This window comes from Haemaphysalis longicornis, unplaced genomic scaffold (assembly GCF_048455015.1).
Source record: "Haemaphysalis longicornis isolate Haplotype H1 unplaced genomic scaffold, Haemaphysalis longicornis Haplotype H1 scaffold_12, whole genome shotgun sequence".
Taxonomy (NCBI): Eukaryota; Metazoa; Arthropoda; class Arachnida; order Ixodida; family Ixodidae; genus Haemaphysalis; species Haemaphysalis longicornis.
The window spans coordinates 100086015-100107921 of NW_027526225.1; the positions used below are offsets into that span (position 1 = coordinate 100086015).

Genomic DNA, 21907 nt, shown 5'->3' on the forward strand with positions numbered 1-21907 from the left:
ACAACGGAGCTGTTGTAGGTGGAATCTTCTAGTCCGTCTGCTGAAGGTCATGCGTCATGCACGGTTAGGAGCAGGTTCCCAGACCCTAAGCCCGCCTCGCAGAAAGAAAACGGTTCCCAGACCCACCGATAGAGGGCGCAGTGGTCTCGCCGGGGCTGGTTTTCCTTCCTCCCGCTAGGGGAGGGAGGTGGAATGAAGCCTCCTGGCGCTGACGTTTAGTGCCCGATTCCTTTGCGCGAACCGTATACATATTGAATTTGCGCGGCGACGCTGTTTCCGTTTTTGGGTGAGCGCCGTTGGCGTTCGAACCGCCACAAGAAAGCCACAGCTTTGCTGTTTCTGCAGATTTTTCACTGAGTGGAACTGGGTTTAGTTTTTTATACTCTCACCCCCACAAGAAGTACAACCTTCACCTATGGTATTTGCACTCAAAATCACGCAGAGCAGTTCGGCCCCGTGCCCCAGCATATTATGCTATTGAAAAGTACTGAACATTTGGTTACTTCAGAAGGACCAAGCGCGTCTCCCATTTTTGTGCCCTCGCTTTGTGCCCTCGAATCTGAGTGAGCAGGATTAACTGAGATAACTCTCTGCACCTGGAGCGAGCCGCGCTCACACGACAGAAAATCCCGGGCCATCTCCACTAACATGAAAACTGAGGGGGAGCGAAGCATGGAGTGAATAAATGTATTCTCGGCGCCTTGGCGTTTTTGCCAACGGAGATGAAACCGTTGGGGGGTAGAGGTATAGAGCTTTGCTGTAAAAGTGCCTTGTCTTTGAAGCCCGGAGCTCTCTAGCGCGAGGCGTAAACGAGTGTCACCGGTGTTTTTTTAGCCCGCGTTAGGTTTTAGCGGGAGGCGTAAACGAGCTTCCTAGTGTTTTAGTACCGTAACTACATGACGACGACAATGACAGGAGACGCCAACAGCTTCAGCCACTAAGAGGCTTCGCCATTGAAAAATATCCGAAACGACAATGATGCACAGTGCCGTTTGGTATCTTGTCGGCATTGCTTGTTTGAAGACTTGGTGGCGTCGGTTTAAACAAGGCACCGACTGTGTCGAATCCTACTGACTTTGTTTCTTACCTTGTTTGGCTTTCTATTTTACGAAAACCTTCCCAATCGTGAGCAGGAGGGAATATTGCCGGATATCTGCCGACTTGTGAACTTCTTTTTGCAGACTTTGTAGACTTATTCACAAAGAGATGAACGATTAGTGCCCAAAAGACAGAAAAAGAGAAGAAATCTTCATTCATGAGCTTAAGTGCTGATGGCCGGGCACTCGCCAAATTGAGGGAATCCTTATCCCCCACACTGCGGATTGCCATCCACGCTCTTTTCTCCAAGGTTTACAGAAATCCGAGGTTCCAAAAACAAGCTACGAAATTGCGTCTCATATGCTTTTATTCGATAAGAACGACGTCTTTTTTTTTACTTGAGCCCGCACTGCTCACGTGAAGAACATAGTGCTCGTCAAGAGTTAGGCAATGTGGGACAGCTCTATTTCCAACAATCGAGCCATCGGCAATGTGGGCGAAGACGACACATTCAAATGTGTCTTCAGTGGTGGCGAGCTTTTCTGTAGAACAGCCGGCGGGGTGCCCTGCTCCTCACGGAGTGGGCTTTGACGATAACGGGGAACACGACATGCAGTCGTGCACGCAGAGAACGAGCCCCCCGCGTGGATTGGCGACACTAGGGCGACGGCGCCGTGGGCGGCGGTTCTTGTTCCCCGCTCGTCGCCGTCAACTCCGGTTCGTCCGCGCGTTGTCACTTCTGGAGAGCGGCGCTGATCCTGTTGAGGTTTCTGACGCATTGGGCGAGGCAGGCGCTGTGGGCGCTCCGGCACTTGGCGAAGCCGGACTTGCTGTTCTCGGACGTTCGGCCGCACTCGAACACCAGCGGCACGCAGCTGTCTACGTAGCAGCCTGCGCGCAACAGCGGGAACGATGTATGAGCAAGGTTTCTCTCTGCCGGCGTCCCGCACAGTCGGAAAAACTTTCCCACTGTCTGGCGGGAGTCCCGATGTTCCTGTACACTGAAGCCGTATGGCGGTGCGATCAACAGAGAAGAAGCCCATTTTCTTCTACACAAACGTGGTATGATTAATTTATATTGACCTCATTTCCTATCACGCATAATGAAATCTGGCCCTATACACCAGCCATGCTCATTGTCGTTTTGTGATTTTACTTTTGTTTTCGCTGACTTTACTTATTGTTTAAGGTCTCACCCCTCATATATGACTATTGTTTTGGCGCTCTTTGCCCCAGTTGGCCTTGCGCCATAAACATCCAACCATCATCATCATAATTGATATAGTGTGGGGTTTAACTCGCCGAAGCTACTACCGAGTTAGAAGGCGCGCCGTAGTGGTGGGCTCCGGATTAGTTTTCACCACCTGGGGATGTTTGACATGCGCAAAATCTCGACACACGGGCGTTTCCGCTTTCCGTCTCTATCTGTAAAGCAGCCATCGCGGCAGCGATCAAACTCACGTTCTTCGGCTAAACAGCACAACTCCCTAGCCACTGAGCCACCGCGACGGGTAAAAAAAGTCGTGGCATGCTATACTCTAAGTCCTCCTAGGGCGTCCTCACCACAATGCTCAATAACCAATTTCAGGGACTTTGCGCAATTTCATTCAGGGACATTGCGCAATGTAAGGGACCTTGCGCGGGGATGGCATTGCGCAATGCCATCCCCCGTTTTGCACATTGTCACTGCGCACGGGCCCTTTTTTATTCCAATCATATGTTGGGTTTCGTCATTTGCCTCATTTGCACACATGGTTACTTCAATTAGTCATTCTGGAGCGCTGTGGTGAAGACGAGCTACGGGGTAGAGTGCAGGGCGGACCATATCCGGTCGCACCAGCGCTGTTTTGGACTAAAGCCCCGGCCACGAACACGCTCGCTTCACGTCTTATTAGAGTCTCTCTCGCTCTCTTTCCCCCGCATGCTAAGCTGTTCCTACTTACCTACGCATTTCCCCTTACACGAGTATACACCGTGACAATAAACTGGTTTTCCTCAAAGAAAGCAGCCTTTTTTTCCAATCAGGTTATTGGGCAGGGCGGTAGTTATTTACGATAAAAAAAGTACGAGGCCTTCGGAGTCACACTTACTTAAGAAAAACATTTTCTTCGTTCTGACGCCTTTGGGTGTTGATATCGACACTGCGGAAAAATGTCAAAAAAGTGACTAAGCTGTGACTTTCAAGCCTCGTGAGCGAATGCAGGTTTATTGCGGGCATGCGCAACGATTCGAATGTTTTGCGGCACGCCGTGAATAGCCTGCCAAGCGCAAGTTAGTATTAACACAAAACGCAGCAGACGCAAACGTATTGGCTAACGCAAGGTACTTGAAGATTCGGCATGTTGTACCCCACGAATCCTGCGTATTTGTTAACAAAACGTATTGGTAATCTTATAAATGCTTCATTTTTTTAAATATTCCAAGGGAAATTACACACAGGTGATGGAAAGTTTGACGTTAGCTAAAGCCGTAATTTATATTTACGGACTGACTGGTTGAATATTAATTAATAACATTTGAATTGTTCATATCAATATCCGTGCCATGAAGTGTTGGTCGTCTTTCTACTAGGGGATGTATTTTTTTATTTTTTCGCAAACATAGAAAGTTTTTCCCGCTATCTTATTTGCCCGGTTTTCGCATTGTCACTCGCTGGAGTTCGCGACGGAAAATATTGTTTGAGATTCCTCGGAACTATACAAGTGACACCTTCCAACCGCGCATTAGCCATGTATGTGGTGCTACATGGCGGCCACACAAACATCTTTCAAACTGGCTGCACACCCCCAGATAGGGCGGCCGCAACTTCATTGGAAACGGCGTCAAAACAGCACACGACGAAAGGGCACGGGGAAGACACACGGTTCTTCATGAACGCTACGGTAGGTAGCTGCTACTACGCTGCCGTGCAAAACTTGGCCCTTTATTCACAAAATTTAAGAAATAAAATAAAAATAAAATGGGGACCCCCACAAAAGCCTCGACTTCGTGAACGCACCAAGGATTCGCAAGCAAGCTTTGCCTGCACGGCTTTTTGTGGCAGAAGGAGACCACTTTTTTTCGGCAAGAAACGCATTGCTGACATGACAAACAGCGCGAACACGAAGTACCCACGGGCAGGACCTTTCCAGACAACTGTCACTGGTGGCACGGCTGGTACGTGTAAACTTTGTTTAGGACAAAGCAAGTGTTCGGCATTATAGTCACAACTAAGGTACATAAACGAACATTACAGCGTTCTTTACATGATGAAGGCTGGAGGTCGGTGTGTCGGTGCAGACGAGACGTTTTCTTTCAGATATTTAACAATTGAACAACAGCGCTTAAACGGGACAAGGGATTGACAGAATGGAGCACTACCACGCTTTTTCAGGCGTTTTAAATTTATTTGGCCATCATAACAGTAGGAAAATTCTGGTGCTAATGAAATAAGGATGAATATTTAGCCCCCCGAATGTGGAAGATAACCTGTCACGCAATGCACAGAAAGTGACTAATTTGCTGCTTTCAGCTGTGTTCTAATCGATGGGTCACGCTTTCGCCGTGAGAATCGGGGCCTCCACCGTCACCTTGGTACGCCTTTCTAAATCTTAATTGAAATCTTCCGCACCTTAACTGCACCTGTGTGGCATATGTCATTGTTAAGGCCTGAGGGAATAATTTAAAGGGGCCATAGGGACAAAATACAAGTTTGTTTTATTCGAAAGATTTCGTGTTTTATAGAGCCCCTAGCGCTTGTCCGGCAGTAAATGATGCCGTATTCACTGAGAATTTGATCAATTTAGGTTAAAAGTTTGATTCTCCCGCCACATCATGCGTTTTGCCCTGCGTGATTCGGCTGCAGCGCTGCTTGCCGTCAGTCTTCCCAGATGGCGCTACCGTACTCATGCACGGGCCAGTCAGTAGTATTAACTCTATGCACGGGCCGTTGTCTGCCATAGCTTTTTTTTTTTTTTCAACGTGTTTGCACCTGGCTTGTTTTTGTTACTTTAGAAAGTAATCTTTTCGTCAAACATGAAATATTCTTGACAAACAGGCAATATTCACGACAATATTCTTGACAATATTCACGTAAGACAACGTTGCTTACGCCAATCGGCCAGTGCGTGTAAGACAGCTCGAAAGCGGCGGACTACTATGCAGGCTGCAGCTAAAACAAACAGTGCGCTCAGTACCAACAGCAGTACGCGTCGATACTTCTATGTTTTGCGTGTGATTTCTTAACATGCACTGTTTATCCCCCCGTTCTTACTGCTGTAAAAAGAATGTGGTCGAAATTTAAGCGCAAATAGCTCATTCGGCAAGCTTATAAGCTCTGCCTAATTTGCGTTTCCTTTCGCCGGCCTCCGCCAATCACAGAGCAGGCTGGTAAGACATCATAGATTATGTTGCTGGAAATGAGCTTGTGGGTGGCATGGCATTTCACTTTTTTCTTAATTATATAGCTTATTTTAGCGAAGTGTGCGTTAAAAGTGGTGTCAGTATGATACTAACGAGGCAATCTTTCGAATGAACTAAACTTGTGTTTTGTCTTTATGGCCCCTCTAAGTCGCCAGGAGGGCATTAACATACGTCATATTCTTGAGCACAAGTGAGTTTCTGTAGGAATTGGTGAGATATTTTCGTATAATTCTATGGGAATCATCGTACTCGTCCTGTCCACTTACCGGCAGCTGAGACCACCAGGGCGCACAGAGGCAGCTCTTGTTCGAAGCTCGGCTCTGTGGGAATTCCCGCCGGGGGCCCAGTGTGAAAAAGAAATGACGCGAACGAATCATGGCAGCGGTTCCTCAAGACACATAGCTCTTCCCTCTCTATAAGGAAAAGAGCACTGCTACAAAGTCCCTCTTACGAAAACATGGCCGCGTATCTGCTGTTTTCGTTGGAAATGTCGCCGAAAGACGATAGTCGACGGGCGCCCCTGCCAGGTAAATGCATCCCTTCTCTTTCCCGCTCACCTCTAATGCTTTTCCTCTCCCGTCTCGTTCCTCCCAGGATAACACGCTAGAGATTTGCTCAAGTCAATTTAAATTTACCGCGTTCGACTGCTCCAAGCCGGGTGCCTCGATGCCAGCGCTGCCGTACGGCGGAGACGCGCGTAAATTGAGGCACCGTACTACAACGTTTACAGAACGATGTTGCCCTACTCCCATAGAGTTTCATACTAATATATGCTGGAGGGAAATCTGTCGCTGCAGTCGCGGGCCCCCGTGGGGCGGCGGCATTGCCGCTAGCGACGTTCCTCGCCTACTTGGCCTAGCTAGCCATATAGCTTCTTTTTTGTCTTGAAGCCAAAAACAACAAAAACATTTTTTTTTTCTTTTTCATCGTGCATGAAGATTCTATAGAATCACCAGCATTATTCTTTTGATGGTTTAATTTTATAATAACAAAACAAATTTTATGAACCTTCTGCAGTAATATTGTTGCTTTTTTGCAGCCAGAGTCAACCTTTCAGCCTGTTCATGAGCCATGCCACGGACAAGTGGAACGAGCCTGCCCTGTAAATGACTGAATGATCGCGGAAGGCCGCTCCCCTAGACAGTGGCGCGAGATTTCCCTCTAGTGTATATTAGTATGAAACTCTAAGCCTACTCCACGAGCGTTCCAAGCGGAACGTGAGTACTATCTAGTAGAACGTTTAGTTCCTATTGCCATTTGATTTCTTAAATGCCGCCAAGAGGTAGCGCTGGCAACAGCAGGCGACGGTTTTCTGCCGTTGATGTAGTATTTCATTTGCTATCGCAAAAACCAAGCATGCATAATTTTTTAAATAAAGGAACACTGCAAATATCACTTATGTATTGAATTTCTGCCTTATATTTGCGTAATCTTCGGTTCTTGTTGAACAATTTTACAAGTGTGAACATTGACACCGAACGTAAACATTTATACATGGCTGTGAGTATATAAGACTATTGCGCAGCTTGAGTTTAACTTTGGCCTGGTGTATGAATTGAGTTACAAACCGACAGACAGACAGACCAAAATTTCTGCGTTTAAGTAGCCAAAGAAAGACTATTGTCTTTAATACAGTGAGAGACAATGAAGGGGGCCTAGTTGATACGTGACACTTGGGAAAGAAAACGACCCACGGCGCGACGTAACAAATGAACTATGCGCGGCGTCATGTCTGGTGCTTGTCTCATGACGTATATGGCGGACAGGCAGTCACACTGCCTTTTCGACATTCCCGATTTGGCGGTCCGTTTAACTATCCCGGTTTTGTTGTAGCGGGCAATTTCGTGGGAAGGTTATTAATTTTTTGCCTGTAACTGTTTTTTTTTACTTCAAACTTTGAGTTAAGGAATAATGCGTTTACATCGTGAGTGATGCAGTCCGGTCATTTCAAGGGACATGTTGCCTCGGTTGCGTTCAGAAAACATCTTATTTTGAAGGATAGGGGGTGGAAAGGACCTAACCTTTATCTGTCTCTATATTGATTGGTCTCTGTTCAGTGACTTGTGTGGGTCCGGGAACCGCTTTCTTTGTTCTTTGTAGTATTGCGTTATGTCGCTATATGCTAGTGATGACGTGTGGCTCTGATTACCCGAAATTGCCCCTCTTGTAAAAAAGAACTCTGCATGCTCCGCCAAATAATCGGAGATTGTGATTTTACCAAAAACACCCCTCCACTCCTCAACCATTCCCCTACTACCCACTCCCTCACCGAGCGAAGGGAGACCTTGCTGAGCAGCCCCACTCTGGAAGACCAAATCAAGCTGGTTACCAGGGGACAAGAGGCGAGAGAGGCATACGGGTCTCAAGAATAGGGAACCACTCCCATCGATGACGCCGGGAGAAGACGTCGTAAAACCGGGTTCAATAAAGGTTTTTCCATCGCTTGCCTCGGTTGGCTCTTGAAACCTATGTAGGATTCATCCCCGTACATGGCGCAAATCGATAACGGTACTTCAGTGACCCCCTAACCGCAACCTCCCCTATACCGCAACCTCCACTCACTCACTCACTCACTCACTCACTCACTCACTCACTCACTCACTCACTCACTCACTCACTCACTCACTCACTCACTCACTCACTCACTCACTCACTCACTCACATTATTTTCCCCACTTACAGCAGCAAAACTCTTAAGCTGCAGCACCGATGCTCCAGATTTCAATACATGCCAGGTTAGATTAGGTAAGCACATAACCTGCGTTCCGTGCTACAAATTGAAGAAATAAATAACTGTTACCATGGGCCCGCTTACCGGCTTCCTTCGCGTTGCCTCGCTTGGACCACCAAGCTGAAATGAGTAAATGAGTGGACAAAACAAATTAATTAAAAATTCGTTAGGAGAGCTTTAAAAATGCGTTAGGATCTCATTCCTCCTTTTCTCGAAGTTGAGGCGCAGCTATAGAGCCAACTTCCCGCAACACAGTGTTTCTCGCACGCCCTTCGCACGCCGTGACAACCGTGCTTTACGTTCTACTTGCTTCAGCCGTAACGTTTGCCCGCTTCGGCAGTACGACTGGCTCCTTCTGTTGTCCACCAGTATCGGAACTCCGTCGCCCTCATTCCCATTCCACTCTCTCTTGCCGCCTACCCTGCTCTGGGCTCGTGTCACTCTCCACTTTACAACACGTACAGCCTACCACATTTTTATAATATAGCGGGAGCGATGACCGATCGGTATGTCAGCGGCTTATCACACAGTTCAGCAGCGAAATAGTCGAGAGTATGCGCACGCGCATAGGGCTATCGTCTGTATGAGTGTCGTCTGCTACGCTGTTTCCTTGAGAGTGGTACACCCCCTGCTACTGCACTGAATAACTTTGTTCACGAGAAACCGTGGTTATTTGATGCGCATGCCCATATAAAATGCGCGTTTGATTTTCTTTTTCTATCACTTGCCCCGCGCAGCGCGAGGAATGTCACGGAAAAGGTATATAAAAGTAGAACAGGACCGTTTTATAGCTGGAATGGCCTTAGGCCGCTGCGCACTATAATGCGATAAATAACAAAGCTGATAAAAATAAAACTTGTGCCCTACGGTCTTATCTACCTTTGGCAGTAGCGACAAGACTTTGCAAGATAAGAAAAAAAACGTGGTGTATGTTGCCCTGGGGAGAACAGCAGAGCAGACGACACTCCCACAACAGATAGTTCTATGCGCAATCACATATTCTCGACTGTTTTATCAGTGAACACCGTGTTGCGACGTTGATATGCCGACGGTCGTCGCTCCCGATATATTATTAAAAATTTGGGAGGCTGCACAAGTTGTAGCGGTCGGGCATAGACAGGGATGGGAACGCAGCGCCGCCGCAGCCGATGCCGCGTCGGCTCGAGGTTCCGCTTGAAGTCCCTGTCCGCATGTTCACTCCCGTGCTCTGTGCTTCTGTTGCGCTGTCTTCGCGAATAATCCGCGCAAGTTGTTGACAAAATTCCCAATCTAATGCTCACGCAATAACAAAGCGCCTGCGAGTCGAAGCGTGCGTAAGTTGGTATTCTTGAACTGGAAAACAGCGCAACCGGATACACGACGGCAAGAAAGACACAAAGACGGCGCTGACTACAAAATATGGTTTGATAGATGCACAAATAAAAGGGCTGAATGCATAAAGAGGAATAATTTTTCAGAAACGTGTACAGGGTGGCTTCACGGCTCCTCCTTGAGGCCGTTGAATGTCCTGTTCACGGTAATCCGGGGTTGGTACAACCAAGCTGTCTGGTAATTTTTACACGTGTTTCGCGTACTACATCTATTAGCTGACAATGCTTTAAACTCACTGTTTCTTTTTTCGGGTTCCTTCCACGTCGATCCTGATGACAGCGCGGCCATCTCGTCTTCCAGTAGCGCTGCAATGGAACGCCAGGTTTCGCTTTGTGCGAAAGGTAAACTAATGAGGCGGGAAATAATTAATCCTGCATCCTCATAACAGTGCAAATATAACAAACAGCAAAGACGTCTCATGCGCACTTATTCATGCTCATTATCCATTTTTGTTTTACGGGAGTCAAATCGACTCGTTCGCCACGATCCCGCACTCAAGTCCTTTAAAGGAACTCCGAACTCCAGCGCATTCAAACATTCAAACTCCATAACCGATCACGATTTCTTTAAGCGACGTTGAAAACCCTGAGGCTCACGTCGGCTGCATGCCTCGAGGTTTAGTCGCCACTCACACGCATTCACAGGACTGTGCACATTCTCGGATAAACTCTCTTCTGTAACACGGTGACCTTCTGCTCCTCGTTTTTCTACATTTCCACCGTTTCTGCTCTAAAAGTAAGATCAAGTCAGGAGCAAACTGTTGTGAGATGAACGGAGGAAAGTGGGTGCATCCTCAATGCCTACCTATATGTCGAAGGTGTGAAGGTCATGCGCTAGTTTCGGACCAAAACATTGTAAAAAATAAGTCTGTAACCACCCTGCTAAAATCCCTGTAATGGGGATTGCAGTATCAATAAATAAAATAAAAAAGCTCACAGGTTTTCTTAACCCAAGAACGTTAATTTCTACAATGTTTCCTTTTTTTTTATTTTTGAGTCTTGTTATTTTTAAGGGGGGGGGGGTTCGCCTGTGTCAGGGGTTCCCACACCCTTTGCCTTCCTTTCGGCAGTTTTGCCTTGAAGACTGAAAAAAAAAGTACTTTTGCTTATTTTTCTTCTTCAAGCTTTTAAGCAGTGGGGTGATGCGAAGGGTGGGAATTCAAAGAAAACAAAAATACGATTCTATCCCGAAAAATAAAACTTGGAACTACTGCCACGGGTGACGCTGAAAGGTGAAAGATACAAACTTTTCACCCTGTGCCCAATACTTACCATCACCCCACTCTAACTCTTCAGCCACTAAGGTTTCGCGGAACATCGGCATTTATACATGCAAAATGCACCTGTCCCCTTTACATTCGGCAACTTACTTCTCTCTCTCGATGCATGACGCCGTAGTATAGACTACACGATTGGTAAGTGCTGCCTATTTTTGGTGTGCGTCTTCGTGTGCCCTTCTTACACCCTCCGCAAACACATCCCTGCTTCTCAAGTATGGTATCAAACGTCTTGACCGGAACTATTTTTCCAATGCTGCTGAATTTTACCGCCGTCCTGAACACAGCACTCTGAGCTGATTCGAGTTCTACATTTAAGAATCTTCGAGAGAAAGACTGCAAGTTTGCGCCCTATAAGCGAGCGCTGAGACAGAATGTATTGCGTGGCGGCAAGTGACACATACGAACTACTTTATATCCTTCGAACAGCGTTTGCAGCACAGGGACAGAGAAAGAAAGACGAAACAAGCGCTCACTATCAACTAACCCTTGCTAGCGCTGTTCGATGTATGCAACCCTACCAGCTAGCTCGGCTTTCTTTACTACTACTATCTATCATTAGTTAGCCCTCCACATTTACATTTCACCACGCCGGTTTTATTTTGTGTAGTTTTTCTTACCGGTTTTGTGGTCACTACAATTATCTGCCAAGAAAGAACGTGAATCACTGCATAGGTAATGAAACACTGTAATATAATACAAATAGCAACTAGCTTCGGCCCCTCAGATGGTCTTGCGTTGCGTGTACGGCCCGTTGCCTCCTTTTTCGGTAGATCAGAAAAAAAGAATCGATCTTGTCCGACTGTCATTTTACATATCCGCCGCGATGTCGATATGCTAAGATGCAGTTATTCTGTTTTCTTGTGGAGCAACTGTACATCTGCCCGCACTCTACAACTCATTACACATATTAAATACTCTGAACGTTATGCACCCTTGTCGGGGCTTAAATTATCACTCAATATCACCGATGAGTGTCTTTTAACCAAAATTGGAGTATTCCGTAGAAAACTGCGTATAAGAGGGTCGATAAAATGATTCATACAGCCTATATCGGAGCGTCCTCGAAAGTATTGCGAAGAAGAAATGCAGGATACCGTTAGCCAGGATAAACTCCAACGCCATCAAGACGACAGCCAGGCCCTGGAGGCTCCTTCGTCCGGAGGGCGACAGTTGTGGGTATCCCATGTCTGTGGCAGTGCCTTCGTTGAAACGCGGGGCAAAAAGGAAACACTTCAGCGATGTGTAGGCGAGGATTGTAGCGGCAATGTCCGTGACGATTATGATCACGATCATGGTATTGGCGCAAGGACCTCTGTATATATGTGCGTGTATATATATATATGAGCATAAAACTAGACGTTATGACAACTGCCGGAACAAAGGTGAAAAGGGAAGCTGCAAAAACAAACTTTATTTCGACGTCCTTTTCCAAGAATGAACATATTGTACATTTCATCACGGTTATCTACACTTTTTCAAAGATAGCTAGCTGAACCATAGAGTTTCATACTGATATATACTAGAGGGAAATATGGCGCTGCAATCGCACTCCGCCGTGGGTGGCGCCATTGCTGCTAGCGACGTTCCTCGCCTACTTGGCTCAGCTAGCGATATGGCTTTTTTTTCGTCTCGAAGCCAGCAAGGTAACATTTTTTTAAATGCAGAGCATTTTTTTAACTCTCGATGTCACCCGGCGTTGTCGGCGCGCCTCGGCGTACGCAACAGCCGTTCCAGGTGCGCCCTCTCCCCCACTCCTCCTCTCCCGCATCACGCTACCCTCCTCGCTCTCGACAACAGGTCCGCACCCCTCCCCCTACACTATATAAAAAAATAATACTTATCGGCGCCTGGTTTCGATCCCACGACCCTGCGGGCGGAACGCAAGGTACATGGTGCTCTACCGACTGCGCCACAAAGCCGACACAGAATGGAAGGCTACGAACGCGCCTTATATCCTTGACTCATTCAAACTACGTCAAGAAGCTGCTGGTACAACACATTCACTACCTGTGTGCGGAACGCGAGGTACATGGTGCTCTTACCACTGCGCCACAAAACCGACACAGAATGAAAGGCTACGAACGCGCCTTATATCCTTGACTCATTCAAACTACGTCAAGAAGCTGCTGATACAACGCATTCACTACCACCAACTCCCCAAACACTAAACGTTAACGCAATACACCCACCCCCTATGCGACGCATTTACTCGAGTCCCCCTCGCGGGGAGATGGGCCCTTTTTTTCTTCTACATCGTTCATAAAGCTTCTAAATAATTACTGACAAATACATCTTTCTGGAGCTTTAACTTTGTAATAATAAAACGAATTCGATTATTCTTCTGCAGTAATATTGTAGCATTTTTGCAGCCAGAGGCAACTTTTCAGCCTGTTCGTGAGCCATGCCAAGGACAAGTGGAACGTGCCTGCCCGGTACATGACGGAACGCTCGCTGAAGCGCTGCTCCCCTAGACAGTGGCGCTAGATTTCCCTCTAGTGTATATTAGTATGACACTCTATGTGCTGAACACTGAAGAAAAAAAAAGAAAGGGAGAGAAAGTAGAGAGAGAAAAGGAGAAAAGTTAAGTGAGGACGAAGAGGCCAAGGGGAAACGCCGAAGTTAAAGAAAGCTTATGTGGCCACGATGACAAGTTTAGCAGCAATCTGTCGCGGTCAAGCGCGGCCAGGTCTGATTGCGAAACTCACCGTGATTCTCGCTGTATGTTAAACCGTTCAGTTGCAACCCACTTAATAAACCTACGCGCGCGCGAAAAGAAAAGAAAGAAATGGCCACGTATCTGCTCGCGTCACTGCCTATGTCGCCAGAAGGCGATATTCTCGTGCCGCACCTGCCACGTAACTGTCCCTCTCGTCTCATCCGCCCACCTCTCCCGATGTTTGCATCCTGTCTCGGTCCACCCATCCGAGGTTTGCTGTATTCAATTTTCCCGCGTTCTCAGTGTTGGTGGGTGATTTCTTGGGACTGCTGAAACTTGGCGCTCGAGCCATGAGCCCGATACTCGGTCGAGAGCTTTTTCTCCATTTTGTTTCTTGAACAATTGTTTTCAACGCTTATTTTAATTTGATGGTACCACAATCCAGCATGTATTTTTAATTTAAAGAACACTGCAAGTTCCAGTTACGCATTTAGGTTTTTTTGTCGGTAATATGGTTACTGTTGTCTTTTTGATGAAAAATTGTGACAAATATAGAACATGTTCCTGGATTAACTAGATCGAAAACATCTTTTCTGCATAAACCTCTCGTTCGAGAATTCTAGCTTTGCCCGGGAGCTGAATCGAGGGACATATATACATACAGACAGACCAGGTGAGACAGACCAAAATTTTCGCGTTTGAGTAGCCCGACAAAGACGGTCGTTTCTAAAAAGTTCGTTTTCAAAGTGCGGCTTTACGAATTATATTCCACTACGCATACAAAGTCGGTAGCGGGAGGGAAGAACACCGATATAAACGCCACCGCCAGTTGCCCGAACAAGTGTGGCCATCTTTCGGGAAGCACACGAATTCGAGGAGAGCGCAGGTTGCCGGAACAAATTTTCGTCCGCTCTTGAGCGAGAGGCAAATTCAAAAGCAGGAAATTGGGGCGGGGGTCAAATAAAGCCTGAAACGTTGGTTCTGCAGCTTGTAGTAGTGAATTGAGGAAATTAGTAAACTAATAAAACAACTCGACATTTTTTTTAAATTTATCTCTTTGACTGTGAAGGCCAACCTTCAGGAAGTTGTCGAAAGCAACAAAGCTTACTTGCATAAAACAAGGCCGGTGTGATCTAGACTTCGGCGCAAGTCACATAACATCGCCCGCTAAAGCAAGCCTAATAGCCCGGGTGTCGCTGGGCCTGTTAGGCAATTGCCGCATTGTTACTGGCAGCGAAGAAATGGCCCTCAGCTGCATGGAAACCAGGCAGTAGGATGTGTCTATTCCGTCTCGTGCATTTTGCATCCATAGCACGTTATGTCCTTCTCACACTCTACTCTGTACACCGCCCTACCCCCAACTCCCCACCCCCAACGCCAACCAAGTACGTTTCGTGGCCGTTCATCTGAAACGTAGTACAGTTCCTGTTTTCCTTTTCCTGTTTTCCTCTGTGTTCTTTATTCCAGCTGCCTGACATAAAGAGCGTGCTTGTAGAATCCCACGAATACAATAGAGCTTCATGTCTTACTTTCCCTGGCTTGAAACACAACGGGGCAGTTTTCAAGAATGCAGGTCAAAGCTTTAGCCTGTCGGCTTCCTGTTATCACAAGGAATCTCAAATGTTTAATATTCGCTGATTCCCTTAAAGGCGTAGGGTGGGCCAATGGGAGTGTCGTGGAACCAGAGATACGGCCCACCTTCTAATCTTGAAAGACTAGCAAAGCGTTGCCATGATCGATCTTTAAATCGACCATTCTATTTGAAAATCTCACTTAGAAAACGCGGTTTATTCATTGTGAGGCTAATGATGCGGTGCTCTTTTTGTAGTGTCCGTGGCAGAAACAATCAGAACGAACGCTGAAAGATGAACAACTTTGATTATAAGGTCACGATACAAAAGTGCCGGCTCTAGCACCGAAAAAAGACACAACAAAAAGCACTGCGCCATGCGCAGGTCCTGTGCGGCAGTGTTTAGTCATTTTGAGTTGATATTATCCCAACAGCGTGTGACAGCTTGCCGAAGTGTCGTTTGGCACAAGATCTTTATGACTAGCGGTTTAATTGGGAGCTTGCTTCTTTAACCATTTCGAAGTGATTGTCTGGGTACTCTACCAGCATCCTCATCAACCGTGCTTGCGTGTTCTTACCAGATTACAAAAGCGCAATCTCAGAAACAGGCGGTTAGGGCTAGGATGGTTACGTAAGTATAGTAAAAATGCAAGTCACGCACCTTTTCTAATTAGTGTAACATATTTAGTGTAAAATATTCGGGCAAATATTACTGCTATACTTTTTTTGGGGGTTAATGTAGCATTCAGCTCCTTTTTGTTTTATGCTCTTTTCTCTTGTTTTTGTGTGCTGAGTGCCTCTTCGTTTTTTTGTCAAATGATATTCTTGTGTTCCTTACTTTTTATATATTCTTACACTATCATCACAGGAGGTAGAGCCTGCGTTTTTTACCTTGGGCCCTGTGTTTAAATTAAATCTTGCATCATGGGATCTCTTTGGAAATAAAATTCAATTCAATTCAATTAGATTCCAATCCACTAATGCTTCTGAAGTCACGGCTATAAGCTTTGATGTCAAGAAATTTTTCTAAAACAATGTGCATCAAAACGGCCAGAAGAATGTAACACCTGCCTAGTAGTGTCTTAGGTCCGTCTGCAACTAAATTGGCTGAGTAGTAGTTGTCTTGATGAGCGTGAGCAGCGCTTAGAGCTTACGGGGCTTGCCTTCGGGCTATTATATATTTAGAGCCCTTAAATCATCAAGAGACGCTGAAGTTAGGTACACTTTCATATTTGTGGACTACCGTACTTACCCGATTCTAACGCGCACTTTTTTCCCAGAAAAATAGGTCAAAAAATCGCATGCTCGTTAGAATCGGATACGAAACCAAAACTGCCGAAACGAAAATTTCGTCCCACCCATCGCCATCACCATCTCAAGATTTTAACGATTTTTCGGACGCAGAAAGCATAGGCGCCTAGGCTTTTCTATCGGCGTTCACACAAATCGTCAAATCGTTCCACTTGCGCGCTTGATAACAGCAATGGCAGCTGCGGCTCTCACGCGTTCAAAACGAGCGGTCGGCGGAAGCATGCGCCTCTCGAGAAGCTCGCGGGATGGGCGTGCGAGGCGTTGGCCACGATCCCATCGATCATGGTTGAACGTTCGTTCAGAAGTGTGGCATCGCGAACGCGCTTGACGGCACCAAGGACGAGATGTGGTGGTCAGCGGAGAGCGACGAGGAGTGAGATGAGTGAGATTACATCGAGAAAGAAATCGCCCGTTTCTCTCGCATTCGTTTTTCTTGCTCACAAAGTTTGGTGCGTGTTACAATCGGATGTGGAAATTTTTTCCGTTTTTTTTTGCCAGGAAAATCGGGTGCGCGTTAGAATCGGGTGCGCGTTAGAATCGGGTAATTACGGTAACTGTGGCTATGAGTCTTGAACCCAAAGCAGGTAGTTTGCGCTACGAAGTTACTCCATTATGACGGGCATACTTATCTTGGATACGGTAACGTACGAATTACAGCCATTGTGCTGCCGAAGCGCCAGTGAATATGGAGACCAATTTATTTTAATTACCCTAATGATGTTGAGTGTGTTCGTCCGAAGCTACGGTCAAAATGGAACCGTTATAAAATGCAAGATCATGTTTGATATTGGCTAAACAACGAGATAATGTCATGAAGAGGAACTACGCATGAAGGTATTGCCGAAGTATTAAGCGACTGCCTGTTTACGAGTTGGGAAGCTAATAAGTGCACCTGCAACTATGATTATACAGAGTATTAGCTTCCACGACAATTTTTCAGTGCTACTTGGTGATCCGAATGACGGTCATGCGTTAAATAAATTAGTAGTCGTTGAACAGGAATGCGGCGAGCGCTCCAGTCATCCAGTAGTCAGTAAAAGTAGGGGACCCAGACCTCTGCCTTGAGGAATACCAAAACAAACGGGGGTAAATTCAAACATTTGGTCTGGCGTGTCACTTACAAATAAAAATGTAACTAATGGTGACTCAAAACTTATAAGCGTGTGTCATAACAGACTCCACCTTGGTTTGGAAGGTGGCAGAGGTGTACACGTTTTGTTAAGTTCCCTTTACTCACCTAGAATGTCCGCACTCTCCTCGATTGGCAGGCCTCACGGCGTCGCCTCTGCAAGTGGCAGTCGACCTTCGTCCTTCGTGCACTTCGTGGTGGCAGCCGTCACGTATCCTAGCTCCTTGCCGCAATGCGCCCGCTTCGTAACGCCTTATATACCGCACCCGGCGCCCATTGACCATTCAAGCAAAGTCGACAGCAGGCGACTGGGTCCACCCACTTCGTCGTGCCACCTCGCTTGCAGTAAGCCTTTCTCCACTGGACAATGGCAAAAGATAGAACCACGCTCGGGAAGGCTTGTTACGCATTCTGAAAGGAGGTCTCCTAAACACAACGAGAACAGCTTTATCTTCCCTCCCCAGGGCTCAAAGCAAGGTTCTAGCCTTGCTGCCGTGGTAAGCTTACGCCGAGCTTAAGTAGGCTTAGCCGTCTTCAAGCATGCATGCGTAAGAACGACATCGCATTGTGTGGTCGCGCGGGCCAATTAGGCTATAGGCCACGACATTCGCAGGGTTGTGTGAATGCACTCACCTCTATACTGTGTGGCGATTTTTTTTGTGCCCACGGCTGTTGGAGAACAACTCCTACAGTGTTGTCAGGAAACTACTGCACGTAGGCGAGCCTACATTCATGTGGAGGCGACGCCTTTAATGGGCATTTACTAGCATGCACCAAAGAAGCTGCGCGTAGGAGGGATGCGGAGACTGTGCTCTCTAGCAAATCAGCGATGGGACGATACACCATAATGGCGCCTTCAGTTTTTTCACAAGTAAATAACTTCTGCTTTTGAAGGTTTGGGCTATCAGTATCATTCGAGGTTTTTTTTCTGGCGAGAAAAACTACTATGTTCATATATATGCCTCCCATAATAGCGAACCTGAACACGAAGGCAACCAATTTATGAACCACTAGATTGCATGGCGGGACGGCTTATGCATAGAAACAGTGCCTAGCGCATATGTGTGCTTGAATGGAAGCCGCAGGCAGATTTAAGGGACCCGTCGCGTCACTTGTGTTGTTACTATCGAAGACCGACAATAAAAGAAAAAAGTCCCGTTGGCTGGGTCGTCGTGCTGCTGAGCCCAAGGACGTGCGGTCGACCCCGGTGGAGTTGGCTGCTTTTCTGGTTGAGGCGAAGAGCGAAAAACGTCAATGTGTCGAGATCTTGCAGCACGTTAAAGATACGCAAGGGTTCAAAATTAATCCGGAGCCTTTAAGTAGGGTGCGCCTCATAACCCAGATGCGGTGAAGAAGCGACGCACCTAGCGGGGTTCACGGTCTTTAACGACGGCGCGGAGCCCAAAACAGTATCAGTGCAGCAAGTAGAAATACCGTAGGTGAACGAGTATAAATATTTATGAGTATGGCTGGACGACAGCGAAGATTACACGCACGCGCATGAGGCTTACCTTAAGACGAAAGGAAGACGGAACGCGGCTATAATGAAGCGTAGAGCTCTCTGGGGATACAGCAAATGCGAGGTGGTAAGGGGAGTCTGGAAAGGGGTCATGGTACCAGGATTAACTTTCGCAAATTTGGTTCTGTGCATGAAGCCAGACCCAAGCGGGCCTGGAGCTAAATGAGAGGGCGGTAGGCAGATTGGCCCCAGGGGCCCACAGCAAAACTACAAATGAAGCGGTACAGGGGGATATGGGCTGGTCGTCTTTCGAGGTGAGGGAGGCGCAGAGCAAGATAAAGTTTGAGGAGCGACTTCGTGATATGGAGAACGAAAAATGGGCCGTGAGGGTGTGTAATTATCTGTGTATGGGGAGCGTGGACACGCGGTGGAGACGGAGGACCAGTCAGCTGACCAAGCGGTACGGAAAGTCTGTAGGGGAAAGTGGGGTTTACACAACAGGCAAAAAGCAGGTAAAGGCAGCAGACACGACAACCCAAGCACCCGAAGCAGCTACACCGCGAGATGGTTGAAGCCTATCACATTAGCAAGAGGGGCGAAAAGTGTGTGAGCCACCCTTCCGTGGTGCTTACTGATAAAGAGGTCCAGTTCATGGATAACGACAAATGAGTCATGTTCCCGTTTGCACTTTTATCTGGTTCTGTTTGTTTTCTTTGTATGCTACTTCGACACGTGCGGCGTTGTTGGCCTTCAGTATAAATGTTTGTTTCGGGTTTTCAAGAAATTTAGTTGAGAATCAGCGCCTGTCCAGTGGTTGATCTTTCTGTCTGTCTCGTCCTTCTCGCTGTGATTAAGTATGGACACGACAAAGTGGGCACAAAGAATGCAAGAGAAAAAAAAAAAACCACAAAGGACGAAAAATGGGCCGCGAGGGTGTGTAAGTAACTGTATATCAGGAGCATGGACACGCTGTGGAGATGGAGGAAACGACAGCGCACCAAGCGGTACGGTAAGCCCTTAGGGAAATAGGGGTATACACAACACAACAGTTAATAAGCAGGTCAAGGCAACAGAGGCGATGAAGTGGGCACAGAGAATGGAAGTGAAAAAAATTCTCTCCATCTTCCCGCGAGGGGAACCCTGGGGTGATGCAAGGCATCTCACGGGGTTCAATTCGCGTCTCCGTTATGTCGGCTACCCAAATGTGGTTGAAGTGTAGCGAACCTTAAATGATGCTCAATCACACGTAGATTCGCTGGCTTCGCTGGTGCTAGCATTTTTGTTATCACATTGGCTGAAACTGGTTACGGTTGCGTCAGCCAACGCGGTAGCAGGCATGTTAGTGTCCAGTTCAACTCATCAGAGCAGCAGGTGGAGCAGCAGTCGGAGCAGTAGCAGCGAGAGCTACTGACGGAGCGACTGAGGAGGAGCGTACCGCAGATACCGCGGTTATATAGCCGTTTCGCAAGAGAGAGTTATGAGAGAGAGGCGCGCATGCGCGCTAACGCACATCTGGCATGGCGAGGAGAACGAGAGAGAGTGTAGCATACGCGCGCTAACGGTGCGCTGTAGCACAGCTGGCATGGCGAGGAGAACGCGCTAACACAGCTGGCAGGCGAGGTGAAAGGAGGAGGGTTGCGGACGCATGCACGCCGGATGGAAGGACAGGCCGAGTGTGAGAGATGCCTTGCATCTAAAAACCCTGGATACTTGTAGGACAGAAAAACTAGAATTTAGGAAGGAAAGTTTCTATGGCACGCGCGGGGTGCCTGAGAACCGGGGCATGCACGGGTATCTAAAGGCACCAGGATGAAACATGTGCATGCTGAGGCAGTGATCGCAAAACTACAGACCGTACTGTTAGGGACTGCGCAGAGGAAACGACGTTGGCGGAGGCTTTGGGATTTGGCGTGAGGGGAGCCTCAACTGCAGAGCCATAGAGGTGATGAGGAGGCGGCTGAAATGTTAGTGGAGGAAAAGTAGTGAAGGTATTGCAGAGTAATCATACGGATGAGAATTTAGAGAACCGGGAGGAGGAAAAAAAAGGGGAGAGAGTGACGGGAGTTAAAAAAAAACTGGGGTGTGGGGGACATTGGGGGAGCAAATTTATTAGGTTAGCTAGAAGAAGGGCAAGTGGAATAAACCAGGCAATTCAATTGATGACAACCGACACCCCAATTCGAAGGGAGAGCCACATATAATCATCATCGTCATCACCATCTCGATTGGAACGCCATTTGTCCGCCGCGGATAATTCGAACTCCGCGCCGCCGTAACTAGCTTGCAGTCGCTGTCGAAAGATGGCGCCGGGTTGATAAAAACTTTATGCGAACGCCGCCAGTTCAGTCCGCCACGGATAATTCGAACTGCGCGCCGCCACAACTAGCTTGCAGCGCTGTCGAAAGATGGCGCAAGGTCACTAAAACGTTTCTGCGCTACGGCGCACGAAGCTGCAGCGCAGGAATTCGAGCTCCGTGTACAAGCTGCACCCCAATCATGCACGCCTTTGGGACTCACTCGCTATTTAATGTCCTCTTGAGCTCCATACCTAGTCAGCCTGATGTACAAACAAATGTTTATGCGGATGACATTGCCTTTTTCTCTTCTTCGCAGGATATTCATTCCCTGTTTCATTCTCTTCAGTCGTATCTGAATGCTCTAGAACTATGGCTGGACACTCTGAAATTTTCGTTAAATATTAATAAGTATGCCATTCTCGTGTTTCCCATTACCAGGGGTGAGGCAGCTGCGCATATTGCGCCTTTCTGATACAATTCCATTTTCCTGCGCCAAGCTGCTCCAAAAGCACGAAAATGACGAAAATTGCGCCAAACTGCTCCAGAAGAGCCTCAACGGCACGGATTTTGATACTCATGTCAGTTTCGGCGGGGACAAAAGCCTCCCGCATACCCCGGTCACCGCTTTTATTGTCGGTCAATCGCAAACACAGAAATGGCAGAAA

The 21907-nt window shown here is 47.3% G+C and overlaps 1 protein-coding gene across 2 annotated transcripts; it reads right to left on the reverse strand.

Moving 5' to 3' along the window:
• Window positions 1-1397: 1397 nt before the first annotated feature.
• Window positions 1398-17717, reverse strand: LOC144162091 (uncharacterized). Of its 2 annotated transcripts, none has more exons than XM_077692592.1 (6): window positions 17595-17717; window positions 11915-12019; window positions 9778-9846; window positions 8255-8290; window positions 5706-5759; window positions 1398-1929 (listed from the first exon to the last, which is right to left on the reverse strand). In XM_077692592.1, exons 2-6 carry the CDS (start codon window positions 12003-12005, stop codon window positions 1772-1774), a joined length of 408 nt encoding a protein of 135 aa, XP_077548718.1. In that variant the 5' UTR covers window positions 12006-12019; window positions 17595-17717; the 3' UTR covers window positions 1398-1771. The 2 variants fall into 2 exon arrangements, with proteins under 2 accessions (XP_077548718.1, XP_077548717.1); XM_077692591.1 differs by having other exon boundaries at window positions 8240-8290.
• Between the last annotated feature and the right edge of the window lie 4190 nt (window positions 17718-21907).

Excerpts from the sequence above, each read along its gene's own strand:
- LOC144162091 (XM_077692591.1), bottom strand. The coding sequence starts at position 12,005 with ATGGGATACCCACAACTGTCGCCCTCCGGACGAAGGAGCCTCCAGGGC. Across the intron at positions 8,291-9,777 it reads GGAACCCGAAAAAAGAAACA|CTTGGTGGTCCAAGCGAGGC; the intron begins GTGAGTTTAAAG and ends TACTCATTTCAG. Across the intron at positions 1,930-5,705 it reads CCTGGTGGTCTCAGCTGCCG|GCTGCTACGTAGACAGCTGC; the intron begins GTAAGTGGACAG and ends TGTTGCGCGCAG.